This window comes from Paroedura picta, chromosome 6 (genome assembly GCF_049243985.1).
Source record: "Paroedura picta isolate Pp20150507F chromosome 6, Ppicta_v3.0, whole genome shotgun sequence".
NCBI lineage: Eukaryota > Metazoa > Chordata > Lepidosauria > Squamata > Gekkonidae > Paroedura > Paroedura picta.
This window is the reverse complement of record NC_135374.1, coordinates 110,796,464-110,813,224: the sequence shown is the minus strand read 5'-3', so window position 1 is coordinate 110,813,224 and position 16,761 is coordinate 110,796,464. Positions and strand designations below refer to the sequence as shown.

Sequence of the window (16,761 nt, the reverse complement as noted above, 5' to 3'; positions counted from 1 at the left end):
CTCCCATTTATATACTAGTAATAGTAGTAGGTAGATTTTATTGTATTAACCAGAGGCCTTTACAATGAAATATGCACACACAATTCAGCTAAAAAGATAATAACACATAAAATTCTACTCACAATTTAAGTACAATACTTAGGATTTAAAAGTCTTAGGATATCATTTTTTTCATGGCTATTATGACTCTAATTTTCCTGGCTGCAAGAACATAAAGAGCCAATTTGTTGTGTGTGCATATATATGTGGATCAGTGTTAGACAATAAAAGTATCAATGTATCCTGCTCAGGCATTGTTGGTACATCTGGAATTAACCTTAAAATAAAGAACAGAACTGCCAATATTTTCAGGGATCATCGGAAAACTTACCCTCACCCACAATGGCAAGTCCATAGAATTCAAAGCACTTAGAGTGTGTAATTTTCCTTAGGTCTGTATGAAATGAGAGACTACATTCTGGTTCTATTTTAATGTACTCTGCATTATTCAAAATTCACAGTTTATATTTTATTAGCTTATGTGTTTACATATGGACTTGTATCTTACTGAGTTAGTTAATGGAGTATTTATCTTTCCTCTCTTTGGTTGTTTGAAACCTTCCGGTTAACAACAAACTAATCAATAAGCATACTTATTCACATGTTGCTCTAGTTGCACAGAGCCTACGGCCAGGATAAAGATCGCCTAAGGCTGCCATGCCAGGCTTTGAGTTCTTCTGGAATTACAACTAATCTTCAGACTTTACCTGTAACCAGTAATCAATTTCCCTGGAGAAAATGGCAGCTTTGGAGGACCAATTCTATAGCTTCACACCACTGCTGAGCTCCTTCCCTTGCCAAATTCCACCCTACCCCGCCTTCACCCCCAAAAATCTCCCAAGATTTCCCAACCTTCATAACAAGAAGGTGGTCAGCAAGGCAAGGACTGACCCCATCCCTGGCTTCCCTGACATTTGCACACATGCACATGCCCAATCTACACTGTAGCTACTCCTCAAACCAGCGAGAATACAGATGTGCAAATAAAACACACGGATATGGCAATAGTTGCCAGGTGGCTACATTCACACAGCAATGGTCTTTGGTGTACTTTCCATCACTGCTGTGACAGTCACATGGTAGATATCCCTGCATTTCCCTTACACCAGCGGCCATACCCTCTCCCACGCCATCAGGAGGCTTTTTTCTGGCTTCTTCAAGAAGTCAGTAATTGACACATTGCTACAGTATAAGAAATTGACATGTTACCGTAGCATGAATCTACAGCAATAGATGAATAACAAGGTTGCAATTGCATCTGGTAGTTTTAAATTAGTAATTGACATACAAAGTATGTTAATTAGTGAGTTTTTTAAAAACAAAAAGTCCATCCATGTGTGTGGGGTGGCTTTGTGGCAACCATGGAGGACTGAGGAAAGGAAAATGGTCCTGACTTGGGCCAGACCTACCAAAAAAAAATGCACTTTCCTGTCCCCAAAGCACGTGAAGTCACTTTGACTGCAATTATCCCCCAAAATGATCCCAAACCAATTTGGGAAATTCTGCATCAAAGTGGGATGAAACAAGGAACATGGGTGCTTAGGAGATGCTGTTATGCTCCCCACACACACAAAGGTTTAGACAAAAAAAAAAAAAACCGAAGCAAAGATCCTATAGAACAGCAATCCTAGTTTGGATAACTGAGTATATATAAAGCTACCATAATATGAATAAATGCATAGCAAAGTATAGTGCTCATTATTCTCAAAAGACATCCACAAACAAAGACAAGTTTAGTTAGGAAATCAAGCCTTTGTTACCAAATTCAAGACTAGCAACTTTCATTTCTGCACGGCCACAACGGTGCTATTTTTTCTCTCTCTCTTAAAACTAGGAAGGTTTAATTATTTATTAAAAAGCTCCTCTTTCTGCCATAGCCCATCTAGAAGAGATTTTGGTTAAAAATACAATAAAGCTTGAACTGTGATTCATCTCGGTCCTTTCAGTTCACAATGTTTTCTACATTTTAAAAATATATATTCATCTTAAAAATAGCTACCATACTTGATCATGTCCCTTTTCCTTCCCCTATTTTCCAGCAGGGTGTCATAGTGGAATGATGACAGATGAGTCCCATCCAGCAGAAGAAAATATTCACACCATCTGATCGCTAAGCAACCTTGGATTTGGAGGGGGGAACCAACTCCCCGCTTCAAGCAAGCATTTTAAGGAGTTTAATTTTTCAGAAGAAGAATTATACTCAGCGTTCCTTTGAGTGAGGAACAGCTTTCAGTGACATATAGCTGCAGATAATTCCTACAGATTACTCTAACAATACTAAAAGAACTGCCTCAACAAAATTCTATTTCACAAATGACCACAAAGTTGCTTTATTAGCACACAGGAAACACCGGCAACATGATCCAATACATAAGGCACCATTTTAACACACCGTGTGGGACTGGAGTTTTGAAATATTTATTGAGGCCGGTGAAATTTATGTCCTATTTGATCACTTATAATACATCATTCATGTTAGCGGTGCTTAACTAGAACCTAGAGATTCACAGACCATTATAAATCCCCAAAACATTTGAACTATTCTATTTGAATAGGAGAGCCTCTTGTGGCGCAGAGTGGTAAGGCAGCCGTCTGAAAGCTCTGCTCATGAGGCTGGGAGTTCAGTCCCAGCAGCCGGCTCAAGGTTGACTCAGCCTTCCATCCTTCCGAGGTCGGTAAAATGAGTACCCAGCTTGCTGGGGGGTAAACGGTAATGACTGGGGAAGGCACTGGCAAACCACCCCGTATTGAGTCTGCCATGAAAACGCTGGAGGGCGTCACCCCAAGGGTCAGACATGACTCGGTGCTTGCACAGGGGATACCTTTACCTTTATTTGAATAGGAAGATGGCCATTTTTGTCCTCTATCCACTAATGTTTCCACTAGGGTAATCAGTTCCCAGGTGGGGGGGGGGGATTCCCCAGTTCGGAGCCTTTTCAGGGCTATCAAAAACAGGCAAGAAGCCAGAAATAAATGCAACATGTCTACATCACCCGGAAGTATGGACAAAAATGGTCATCTTCTTATTCCAGTAGTCAACTGGAAATTATGTAGGCATGTTGATGATGTTATGGGGCAATGTTCTGGTTTGGGGACAAAACTCTATGGTAAGTAAATATTACCATAAAGCTTTTGTCCACAAAACAGAGTGTCACCCCCCCCCCCCAATGTCCCTATGTCATTTCTGGGTGACACAGGAACATCATGTTTATTTTTGGCTTCTTCCCTCCCTGCTCCTGGTCAGTTCACCCCCATCCTCTAGAAAAAAGTACTACCTAAAGTATTTTAGATCTGTAACTGTGTAATAGTGTGGGAAAATATTGCTCTATGGACAATGTCACTTGACATAACATATATTCAGGTTAAACAAAAATAGCCGCAAACTCAAAGTTAAACAGAGAGGCAAAAAGAATGCAATGTTATATTTTTTTTTGTGATTTTCTTTAAACAATCAGCATCATTATATTCCGCACTTAATTGTTCTGTTCAGTTCAACATGACAGTGTCTGCGGTTAGTAGAAGGCAACAATTTGAAACAAATCTATAATTACTAGAACAAGTTGTTACAAGCCAGTGAATCTTGAATATCCTCTACTTCCAGAGCTACTACAGCTGGAAAAAGTAAAGGGGTCGGGGGAGTAACAGCTTAAGAAATAATTCTGCTACTTGGATGAGTGATCTCACAGATCTACTCCTCAAAGAGAATGCAATCAATACAACAGTATTTGTGATTGGATCTCACAGTTGCCTTCCACAATTTCTCAGAATATGCTGCTACATAAGGTTTGTGACTGAAGTATTATTAGTACAAATTCTTTATACTTGCATGAGTCAGTAAAATTCAAGTTCCTCAGGGGTGCAAGACAGTTAGAAAAGAGCCAAAAAGTGATAAAGACCAGGACCATTTACGCACTAGAGGTTTCATGCCGGGCTGCAGGCTGGAGTTTTAGTCATGGCAGGTTACCCCACCTCTTCCTGCACCCACAAGGGGGAATATTTGGCCTGGTGGGCCTCATCCGCCCCAGATTTGTGCTCCTGGATGGGAGCTGGGGCAGTGAAGTTCCCAGTGTGTAAACGGTCCAGGTGAAATAGGCTGTTTCTCATTCCCATATTCAAAGGGATACATGCATATAGAACAAGTGGGCTGGACATATGGTAGCAATGTAGTGTCACAGAACTGATTCCTGGAGGAATGTGTGTGATGCATTCGCAGCCTTTAACCAGGGCCAGTTCAAGACCATCCCCCCCCCCCGCCCCCAAACCCTTGAGGGTTCTGAGGTACGCTCTACATACCCGGTGCCAGGCACAGAGTAAGACAACTATGTACAGTGCAGGAAGTCCCCAGAACATAATAGCACCTGAGATGGACCCCCCCACACACATCTGCCACCTTACAGTCCAAATGGATAATGTTCCAGGATAAAGCCCCTTCTTAGGCTTTCTGGTTCGGATCAAGGGTAAAGAGGCATTTAATCAACTATTTGTTATGTTTTCCATTGGACAGCTTCCATGTTTTGCTCCTTGTTCTAAAAATACCAAAAGAACAACCTTGATACCAATCATATTGTGCCCAAGGAAGTCAACAAAGCACCCCACAGAGGATGCTGATGAGGAGACCTTAAGATCATGGCCTGAGAGGTCCCCCCACTCTCCCATATGCAAACGTTTGCTCATTTTATTTCGATTTTTGGCATCCTGCATAATGAAGAGTTCTGGAGAACTCAAAAGCTCATGCTCTTGAGCAGGGGTGGTCAAACAGCGAATGTTGGCAAGGGCTCCTGGGAATTATAGTCCATGGACATCTGGAGGGCCGCAGTTTGACTACCCCTGCTCTTGAGTATGCAGTGCCAGTTTTACTCAAGCTTATAGTGAAGTCCCCGTTAAGGACAAATCACTGCCTACCCTATTCCTCTGGTAAGTGGATAATAGATATGATTTTGAAGTTAACATCTATTCCACAGACTGACAAGTAACAGACCTCAAAAGGGAGGTCACTGAGGAAAATGTCATTATTATTTCACACCCAGGTTTGAGGCAGAAAAAAAATTGTGGCCATTGAAATTTGTTTCAGGTGGGCAGCTGCGCTGGTCTGGAGCCACAGATCACAGTCTGAATCTGACATCAGCTTAAAATCAATAGAGTTTAATTCTGGGTGAAGGCACACGAACGCTTATACCCAGAATTAAACTGCGTTGGTTTTAAAGATGCCACTGAACTCAAACTCTGTTATATTTAGGTTTGGTGTAGCACATTACCTGTTCAGGATTCATAGAATCATAGAGCTGGAAGGGGCCATACAGGCCATGTAGTCCAATCCCCTGCTCAATGCAGAATCAGCCTCAAGCATCCAGGATCTGTCCAGCCGCTGCTTGAAGACTGCCAGTGAGGGGGAGCTCACCACCTCCTTAAACAGTTGATTCTGAAGGTAAAAATCTTTTCCTGATATCTAGCCAACATCATTCAATTCTGTGTGATTTGTTGCGGTTCCAGGGGTTTGTGAGCATTATTTTCAGTTTTCCTAGGCCTTAAAGACCATCTGCAGAAGATGTTTATGAAGATAATGGCACCAAATTTGCATAGAACACAATCCTCCCTCTAATCTAAAGACACCACCACCACCACCAGGTAGCAGCTTAGGACAGTGGCCAGTCACCAGCATTTTAAAAAAGAAAAAACCCTGTGTGGTCATGTTATTTTCCTACTCTTCCAGTTGTACCTTTCCATTGAACACTGTATAGTTGCTATCCTTCCTCTTTGTGGTCTGTTCATTGCTTGCTTGCCTGCTTTCACAAAGCGAAGAAGGTTCCTTTGCAGAAAACCTCCCATACCCAGAAACACCATCTAGGGGACTTTTTTTTGCTTGGGATGAGGTGGCTTTTTCAACAAAACCACAATTGCTGGGGAGCTAGTGCTTCCTATATACTAAAGCAGGCTTTCTCAACTAGGACTCCATGAAACCCCGGGTTTCTTGATGGCCCTGGTAGGGTTTCCCAAATGAATGGGAGTTAAATATATATGGTCATGTTAACCCCCTCAATGGCCAATGATGGACCTGGAGGGGGTGGGAAGGGGAGGGGCCCCAGTTGGGCATGTACACAGCTATGCTTCCCAACCTTATTCTGTACAATCTCACCATTACTGGGGTTTCTCAAAGCCTGAAGAATGTTCCAGGGGTTTCTCCATGGTAAGAAAGTTGAGAAAGGCTGCACTAAGACACCCCTCCTCCAATTTCAAGCGACTTGGACCAAGGGGTCCAGTTCTATGGGCCCCACAAACTTAGAGAGAGAACAAAGCACCCTGACCTGCAGCCTTCTCTGGGCTGGGAGGGACTCATGCCTACCTCATGCCCTTCTCCACTGGCCAAGCAAGACTGACCCAATTGGAATCAAGTGGAAGGGAGAAATGTCATGGCCTGGGAAAAACAAGAAGTCTGCAGATGACGATGATGGTGAGCATCCAGCAACAGGGATGCCAACTGTCAGGTGGTGGCTGGAGGTCTTCCAGAATTACAGCTAATCTCCAGACTATGGGATGTTTGTATAGTATTATACACCACGGAGGTTCCTTCCCTCCATTAAGTCCAACCTCCCCAAGCTCCACTCCCAAATCTCCAAGTTATTTTAAATCTGAAGTTGGCAACCCTACCCAAAGATGAAAGGATCATGGATTTTCTAGGATGGGGGTTCTATAATACCTAAGAATCCCATATGTATATTACCATTATGGAAAAATCATTGTAATAACCTGAACCAGCAATTTCCAGCTGAGGAAATCTGTAAGTTCTAGATCTCAATACTCTTAAATTCCAAGCAAAAATGTTTTGTGCCATATTATGTTAACTATAAAAACTCTTTTTGTCCCCTTCCTAAGCTTCAACACACCATTCTTTTCAAGCTAACTTGTACGCTTTCCAAATATTCCTTTGCATCAAGGTTCTAAGAAAGGTTTCCCTAACTATGTTCAGGGTTACCTGTTCACCCAATCAAATATCCATGGAATGAGCTCCTGGAGGAGATCAGGGCCCTGACTGAGCTAAAACAATTCTGCAGGGCCTGCAAAAGGGAGCTCTTCTGCCAGGCATTTGGTTGAGACCAGGCATAGCCAACAACATCTGCAGGGACCCTGCTCCCTCCCCCCCGCCCAGAAATCCATCAATGCATTCTGCTCCTGGACCTGTTTGTACTGTTTATACTGTTGTACTGTTACCACTGTTACAATTATCAGTTAGTAGTATTAATGTTATGGTTATTTATATGTTATGGATTGTTTCTTGTATCGTTTCTACGCATTATGTAAACCACCCTGAGCCTCCGGGGAGGGTGGTATAGAAATATAATAAACAAACAAACAATAAATTCCTTGCTGAAGATGAAATGTTAAGTTGAACCTCAGCCATCAAAGGCTGACACGCTTCCTGGCCTGCCACCTTCCTGCCCAGCCACAGGACCTCTGTCTTGGAGGGGTTGAATTTCAGGCAACTGTGTTCTAACCAGCCAGCCACAGCTTCCAAACATCTGGCAAACGTATCTGGGGGGAAGTCCAGGTGGCCGTCCATAAGGAGACAGAGCTGGGTATCATCCGCATATTGGTGACAGCCCAGCCCATAGCTCCATACCAGCTGTGCCAAAGGGCACATAAAGAAGTTGAATAACATGGGGGAAAGGACTGATTCCTGAGGGAACCCCACATGGGAGTCGATAGGGATGCAATAATTCCTCTCCCACCACCACTCTGTGTCCGATTCCAGAGGAAGGGAGCAGCTATTGAAGGACTGTCCCCCAATTTTGGCCCCAGAATTTTTAACTAGTATATTTATATTAGTATACGGTTTTAATTATATGTACAGTGCTCTGAGCCCTTGGGGAAGGGTGGTAGATAAATACAAAAATAAATAAATAAAACGTACAATTATATCTGAAGTGACACCTTAACCATAGAATGAAATGTCCAACTGAGAAATAACATGACTATCTGCTAAGTTTAGTATTTTTTTTACCTGTCTTTCACAGAATACGTCAGTATAGAGCTGAGCTCTTTGTTGCCAGAATACCATTTCTGCTGCTAAGCAACAACACTAAGGAACATTGTGCATTAACTCTCCAACTATTAAGTCTCAAATATTGGGCATCCATTTTGTGTGTGTGTGTGTGTGTGTGTTATGTAAAAGTTTAGCATAAGTGTCTCCTCAATAATTTATTTTACTGCAGGGTCAGTTAAGCCTTACTGAAATCAGTGCAGCTGTTTTAGAGTTAGATGAGAATAAATGAGAGGAAGGGCTGCCATTTTTAGTCTTAAATACTTAGAAGTGGTCAACCTATAGATTTCTAAGAGACCAGATAACCTCCAAACCTGAATGCATACTTTTTCGGGTAACATTACTATGAAGCAAAATTAAGTTAATCCTGAACGGTACTTATCTTGAGGACTAATTCCTCACAGTCCACACATACCAGGGAATCCAATTCATGCTGGAAAGACGGGGGAAGGTTTCCTGTCAAACAAGTATTAGTTTTAGGGTATTTAGTTGTACATTAGTTGTAGGCAGGATTGACAGCTCTAGGTGGGCAAAATCCTAGAAATTTTGCAAGTGGAGCTGGGGAGGGCAGGGTTTGGGAAATGGAAGGACTTCAGCTGGATACAATGCCACAGAACAGGGATTTTCTACCAGGGCTCCCTGAGAGACCTGGCCCTCTAGGAGAGCTCCTCAAGGGCTATTTCCTGTCTTAATGAACTCGGCCACAAGCTATTCCCAGCACTGTTGTAAAAGCAGAGAATCAGCTGTTTCTACTGACCTTGGGGTTGCATTCTCACTTGGTTACAGTACCTGGAAAGGGGGTGGAACCTAGATGCCTACTCCTACCTCAAGCCACCTCCCCCCCCACACCAGTTCAACTCAGGCATGGCAGAAAGACATTGCCAGATGACATCAATTCCAGCCCGATTCTGGGGCTCCTTGAAGCCTGAAAAATATTTTGGGGACTCCGGAAAAGCCTGCCATAGAGTCTATCCATCAAAGCAGCAGGGAAGTGTTCTAAGTTGTTTAGTGATTGGCAGGAGGTCTCCAGATCCCACCTGAAGGCTAGAGACCATAGCTGTAGGGTATACAGTCTATATGGCAGTGTCCTTGCTGTAGATGTTCTCACTCTTACTCAAAGGCCCCTTAGTCATTCGTGAAAGGAGAAAAGTCACCTTCATGATCCCCCCCCCAAATCACTCTCTATCCTTCTCTCTTTCTTCCTGTATGCATTTCTATGCATTAAGATTTTTGCTTAACTTCAAACCTGATGGATGAACCATGGCAATGTGGTTTAGATAATGGCTTTAGATAATGGCTAAACCTAATTCTGCAAATAATTCCAGACCAGGAGGAGGGAGGTCTGTATGTTCTTTTACGGCGAGGTTTCCACTATGTATACTGTATACAAAGCAATCACTGGGATAACATCAGTGTAAGTCTGGTAATTGCACTGTGAATGTTGGTAAACAAGAATGCCATTAGAAACGTTCCACCTGTTCGGGAACAAAACAAAACTTCTATTCCTTGAAATGTTGACAAGTTAAAATATCTGTACAATATACCCTGTCTGGTAACAACCCTCCAAGATGTCACATGAAGGCTTGGGCCAACATGCTATCTGAGATCCTTTGAAGCGGTGGTATAGAAGAAACTGAACCACCAGGGACCTTCTGAATGCAAAACATGTGCCCTATCTTGTACTCCTGAACTAGGATCCTTCACCATAATCTAATTGAGCCTAGTTCTCAGTTTTAGCATAATCTCTAAGGGTAGACTTGCATTTTTGTAAGATGCAAGTGTCACAAAGCTTTTCAGTTTAGCACTCCCCTTATTTTTGTTTGGATATTTTCACACAAGCTGCTTTCAAAAGTAAAATCTCACTGCCGCTGAATTATCTAGAACTATTTCACCAAATAACCCAAGATAAGAGGGATTTGAAGCCTCAAACAGAGAACGTGGAAGGTGATGAAAATTACATGTCCAATTGTAAAGGTATCCCCTGTGCAAGCACCGGGTCATGTCTGACCCTTGGGGTGATGCCCTCTAGCGTTTTCATGGCAGACTCAATATGGGGTGGTTTGCCAGTGCCTTCCCCAGTCATTACTGTCTACCCTCCGGCAAGCTGGGTACTCAGCTAGGTACTCAATTTTACACACACACAAAAAGTACATCAGTTTACAATCTTCCATAGACATCCAAAACAGCAGTGGGATTCTGACAGTACCCAGGAAGACAATGTTTGATATTAAAGGAATAGAGGGTTAAGTAAGGCTTGAGTAGTATGGTAGACTACAAGGCAAATGGCTTAAACACAATTCATATATATTAAGACCAAAGGGTTAGAATGCGGCGTGATAAAAACATGCTTATTAACGCTGTCCTACAGAACGAAAGCATCTCCAGAGACACTATTACATTCAAAATGATAATCCAGGGATTAAGGCCATTAATAGGACACGGTACCATGACAATCATTTGTGTGAAGGATTTGCAGATAACTAAGCCAACTTATTTTCCTGACCCTTTCTCCTCCTGAGGGCTGTTTCTTTTAAAAGCTAGACCTCTTCAGATCTTCCCTCCTTTTAAAGGCTACATCTCTTCAGATCTTTCTGTATGCTTAAGGACCACATCTTTTAATGGAAGGTTGAAATCGGTGCTTATTTCTCTCCCATGCTTCACTAGCTGCCAGAGTTTTGCTGAACAGGCATCCTGGCAGGATGACACATGCTGTCTTTAAGTGCCTTCCGTGCGTCTGAACATTTTACTTGTAAGAAGGACCAGAGGGGAAGAAAAACATCACAGAATCTGAGATTCTGGCAAAGAGAAAGCATGGAAGTCAAGCCCTTGTGGGAAAGCATTAGATACAGGAGGAGGAAGAGGAGGAGAAGGAGAGTTGGTATTTATACTCCACTTTTCACTACCTAAAACAGTCTCAAGGTGACTTACAATCGCCCTCCCTTACTCTCCACACAACAGACACCCTGTGAGTAAGTGAGGCTGAGAAAACTCTTAGGAGAACTGTGACTGACCATCCAGCTGCCTCCATGGAGAAGGAGTGGGAAACCAAACCCAATTCTCCAGATCAGAATCCACCACTTAACCACCACACCACGCTGGCTCTCTAATACCACCACTAAGCCAAAAATTGGTCCTATTGTTATTGTCATATAACATTTCCAAAAAGGAAACAGAAAGTGTAACTTGCAGAAGAATTCTAACAAGCTTGTGTCAAAAAGCCCAACTCATAATAAAAGAGCATTGTCAAAACTTATTATTCTTATGCTGTATGTGAGCAAAAGGCTTCAAGGGCAAATCTACCAAATCCAACCTTGCAACTCGCAGTCACAGACAATTCTGAGGGTGTGATCTGAAAGCCAAACAACTGGCAGGAACTGTTGCAGAAGTTTAATGACTGAAATTAACTCAAGAGCCCTTTTCTAAGGTCTGGCACCAATTGATGTAATGGTTTGAAGTGCAAGACCCAGAAAACCCGAGTTTGAATTCCCACTTGTGACATGGAAGCTCACTGGGTGACTTTGGACCACGCACACCATTTCAACTTAGCCTACCTCACAGGATTGTTGTGAGGATAAAATGTAGGAGAATGATGTAAGCCATTCTGAGTCTCTATTGGGGAGAAAGGTATGGAACAAATTAATTAAATATATAAAATAAAGAAATGCTCACAAGGCTCTAGGGCAGGGGTGGGCAAACTGCAGCTCTCCAGATGTCCATGAACTACAATTACCATGAGCCCCTGCTATGGTAATTGCAGTCCATGAACATCTGGAGAGCCAGAATTTGGCCACTCCTGTTCTAGGGTTTTGCGGACACGTGGCATGCCAACTGAATCTGGTGAGGTATCATGAAATACTGCAGGAACCCAATTATCTTATTGGGATACACGTTTTCCCTAAAAACCTGGGGCATTTCCAAATGGAAACACCTCAAAACATCTTACATACTTTTTAAAAAGTATAAATGTTAATGAAGGAGGGAATGCAAAAGAACGACTTGATGCCAATACAGTGTTTACTAAATCAGAGGTTTAAACCTGGTTTGTAATAATGGGACAAACTCCATTTGACCATCAAGGCAAACTGGAATTTGATTTCAAAACTAAGAAGTCAATACTAACCCAGCAAACAAGACAGACTCATCTCCATCAGAAAAACAAGAGGCTTGCTGTAACATCTGAGATGCCAGTTGGGTAGTATACCTGAATCACAAACTATGGATTGCTCTCTTCCTTCAAAATCAGGACAAAAGCAGGGTTTGTAAGAATGATTTCTGGGGAACATAAATAGTTTATGTTTCAGATATACCTTACAGACAACCTATCTTTAATTAGATGGCTATATGCAAAAGGAAGAGGGGACAGAATACATGTACACAAGTTCAAAATTTTCACAGTCAGAGTAGTTCAGCAGTGGAATAGGCTGCCTAAGGAGGTGGTGAGCTCCCCCTCATTGGCAGTCTTCAAGCAAAGGTTGGATACACACTTTTCTTGGATGCTTTAGTATGTTTTGGGCTGAACTTGCATTGAGCAGAGGGTTGGACTAGATGGCCTGTGTGGCCCCTTCCAACTCTATGATTCTAAGATCCCCATAAGTTCATTCAGGGAACTACAAACCAAGGTTTGCTGTTGTATGTGAACCATGCTTTTGTTTGCAGGAATAAGACTCCCAGTTTGTAGGTCTGGATTCCACATACTTACAAGAGTGCTGTGAGGAAAACCCATGCATTCGATAGTCAAGATCTCTGGCCCCGATCGAGAGAACTTCGTTTACAGAAGCAAGTTATGTGACTGCTGTTGAGAGAGGCTCTTACCTGTCTCCCTCAGCAGCCCACCTACTGATGGGAAGGCGAACATGTACCTCCTTTCTCTCAACAGAGGACTTGCAGCAAGTCACCTATTTGGAAGGCAGCATGAACATGCTTGTGACTTCCCATTAGGATCTCTGGATCAGAGCCCGTGGTTGTTTTTACAATGTAAGAGCTCCAATACATTTGAAACAATGTGTTGCAGAAGGTAGCTGTGTTGGTCTGCAGTAGAACAGCTCGATTTGAATCCAGTAGCGTCTTAGAGGCCAACTAGTCTTTCAGGGTATAAGCTTTTAATATTAAAAGTTCCCTTTATGAGACACGAGTAGAAGTGGAGACCTCTGCCTGATGAAGGGAGGGGTGGACTTTTGAAAGTTTCTACCAGGGATTCCCAACCAGGGGTTGGTGGACTCCTGGGGGTCCACAGCCTTTCCCCTTCTGCCTAAATGGACTCAGCCACAAGCTAGGGAACTGGCCACTTCCACTGCTTCCACATTTCCAGACACGAGTGAGATCTTTCCTTGGTTCTGTGCCTGGGAGGAGGTGGAATGTGCACCATTACTCCCACCTTAAACCCCCTCCCGTCTCTCTCCTGCACCCAGTCCTCCTCAAGCCAGCCTGTTAATGCAGGTGGTAGGCACTTCCAAAGGCATGGCAGGGAGGTGTGACTTGTGAGGGTTCTGCATTCATCTACACAAGACCCCCAGGAGAGGGATGACCTATAAATTGAAAAATAAATAAACAGAAAACGTGGGCACAGAACATTTTCTTAATACCATCAACCATGCAATATTTTTTCAGGATTTAATGATCAATTAGACCAAGCTTTCAACACAAATGACGCTTGAAATATTTGCTACAGACCACCCATTTGCCGCCACCACGACTACATGCATGTATTTATTCTCACCTTTAGAGAATCAAAGCAGGCAATGACTCTTCCATTTTCAACCTGGCAGCTTTTGGGGGGATGTGCAAATTTACATTCTTCGTCAGAGCGTGAACAAGTTCCCCTCTGAAACTGTCTGCACACTTCTAGTGTCAGCCATTTTGTGTCCCTGACAGGAGCGACATTCAAAGCCATGGCGCAGAACTGATTTGAGAGTGACTTGAAATCCCTCCAAGACTCGACGTCTCTCGGAGAAAATAGCTCCCAGCAGCGATGTTCAGCACAGCCCACGATGCCCAGAACTGAATGAGCAACTATTTATCAGCAAGCCTGTCAGTCAAACAATATGGGCCACTTGTAAACTTTTGGCTGCAATGTATTCATGCTCCATAGCATTTCTGGCCTGTTGATTGGTTTTGCTGACGCTCCGGTGTTCAGCTTTGTTTACATGCAACGGCACTCCTCAATAACATCTGAGCTGCTTGCGTCCTCTGCGTTAGCAACGGCTACATACGAAGAGTTATACATTCAGTGGTTCTCGTGCCCAACCTAATCTTTTCCTCTGGCTTTCTAGATGCTGGAATCAGTTTCCCATCAAGCGGCTGGTTATCTGCCACGGAGGACATAGAAGATCGGCGCAAGGTTCAGCCGGCAGAAATCCAACCCCAGCGACGACAGAGAAGTTGCGTCTTGTACAAGTGACTTCACAAAGGCACTTCCAATTCATTGACCTGCTGAAAGAAAACAAAACGATTATTCCAGTGGCATTCAAAATTGCCAGGTTCCCCTCCCACCCCCGAAAGCTGTTATACATCATTAGCAGCACACTGTAACGGGCGACACTTTTTAAAAGCCGTATGTGAAACCAGGAAATATAAAACAAACCTTAGAAATAGCGCTGCTAGAATCTGCTGGCAGAAAACAGTCCCATTCCCCAAGCATTGTTTGCAAGAGGGAAATGGGCGGAAAATCACTAGAGGTATGTACGCGAGCACAAGATCTCCCTAAAATATCACTTACTAGACAGCAGGAGAAGCTTGCCCAGTCAGGATTGGCATTGTCCACAGGGCAGAATGACAAAAGCATTGAATACTAAAGAAGGAGAAAGAGAGCTGCGCATTGCTCTGTTATCTTAGCACATTGTGTTTGTGATGTAAGAGATTGAAGGGGGGGGGGATGAACACAGAAATTCTGCAATAAGCAAAAGTATGTTATTTGGACCGGAACCATTTCATGCATGCATAAGAGGGCTAGCAACATATCTGAATATCAGCTTCTTTACCCTGAAAACAGGGCACTCTTCAACAGCCTGTTATTGTGATACACAGTTTATCAAATTAAGCAAGTTTTGTGACTAACAATATCCTTGAAGCTATTCTGCATATGTACAGGATACAAAGGAATTATCGTTATCCAATGCTCTTGATTATGTGACAGAAAAATCTTCATAACATAAATTCCCTTCACTTGTATCTGACCCATTGAACTGGAGATGTCCGGGGACTGAAATTGGAACCTTCTGTATGTCAAGAAGAGGCTTTACCACTGAGCCATAGGCCCTCCCAATGGCCTCAGGCAGAGGTCTTTCATACCAACTACTGCCTAGTCCTTTTAATTAGAGATGCCAGGGATTGAACCTGGGACCTTTTGCACATCAAGGAGTTGACCTATTTCTGAGCCAGTCCCCCTCACCACATTGTGAGAGAGTAAAACCTTGCTTTCAAAAACATTTCCAAAAGGGAAAATATTTCCAAAGAATTTTTTCCAGTGCTCCCTCAAATGTCCAGTTTGAGGGGAAACTCCATTAATAGAACTTTTCTACCAATGTCAATGGAAATTGTACCATGTGAGTTAGCATGATGTAGTTGTTAAAACTGGCAGAGACCAGAGACCCAGGGGGCGAGAGTTAATTTTGTGTATGTGTTTTTAAACTTGTTAAGTATTTATCGTGATATGACCATATAAGGTCATGCCGGCCTCCCTCCCAAAATGACCAATGACGGGTCTGGAAGGGGTAGGAAGGGGAGGGGCCCTGGATGGGTGTGTACACAGCTATACTTTCCAACCATATTCTACATGATCACTCCACTTCTGGAATTTTTTGAAGCCTGAAAAATGTTTCTGGGGTTTCTCAATGGTAAAAAAGTCCCCTAAACCTCCACTTCTGTATTGATATATTTTAATGCATGTCATCCAACCAGAACTCTTGAGATTTTGCTGGGTGTGAGTTTAAATAAAATTAAATATGTACTTGGGCATTATGGTCCTAAATCAATGCAAATAAATATTCTTAATATCAAGAATGTTGTACAACAACCAAGTACCCAATTAGCTGCCTTGCCATTTGGTTTACATTATTTAGCAGTTCTCTTTGAATAGCACTGTCAGTTCTTCAGTATATTTTAATGATTCAACTAAACCTATACATTGGCTTTCTTCAAGAAATAAAAGTGTTTCTCTTAGCAGGGAGAGGTCTACACTACACTACAATATACTAAATAAAGTATATTTATTTAGCACTGAAAAACAATATGGGATTGACTAGATCAGTGGTCCCCAACCTTTTTATCACCGGGGACCGATCAACGCTTGACAATCTTACTGAGGCCTGGGGGGGGGGGTAGTCTTTTGCCGAGGAACGTCGCCGATGCCAGAGCCCCTGCTCCGCTTGCTTTCCCACCGGCGCCCCTGACTTCCTGCCACCTGCTGCGGGGTACTGCTAGCAGCAGCTGCTCAGTGCCACACTGAGGGAGAGCCCCAGCCATGGCGGCCACTGGAGAGCACCAAACGTGAGTTGCAGGGCAGCCCCCAAGACAGCAGCTGGGGAGGAGGACGAGGATGAGCCGCAGCCTGGTACTGACTGATCCACGGACCGGTACCGGTCCCCAGACCGAGGGTTGGGGACCACTGGACTAGATCAGTCTTTCTCAACCAGAGTTTCGTGAGACCCTGGGGTTTCTTTACAGCCCTGGGTTTCCCAAATGGGTGGGAG

The 16,761-nt window shown here is 43.2% G+C and overlaps 1 protein-coding gene across 12 annotated transcripts in view; it reads right to left on the bottom strand.

The window, feature by feature from the left end:
• Window positions 1-16,761, bottom strand: part of MBNL2 (muscleblind like splicing regulator 2) — an 89,458-nt gene that overhangs the window by 48,923 nt on the left and 23,774 nt on the right. For 9 of the 12 annotated variants that reach the window (XM_077343915.1, XM_077343907.1, XM_077343912.1 and 6 more), the window contains one exon: window positions 13,791-14,503. In XM_077343915.1, coding sequence (XP_077200030.1) covers window positions 13,791-13,964 — 174 coding nt within the window. In that variant the 5' untranslated portion in view covers window positions 13,965-14,503. The remainder of the gene's footprint in view (window positions 1-13,790; window positions 14,504-16,761) is intronic. The other 3 variants (XM_077343905.1, XM_077343909.1, XM_077343911.1) reach the window with 1 other exon arrangement.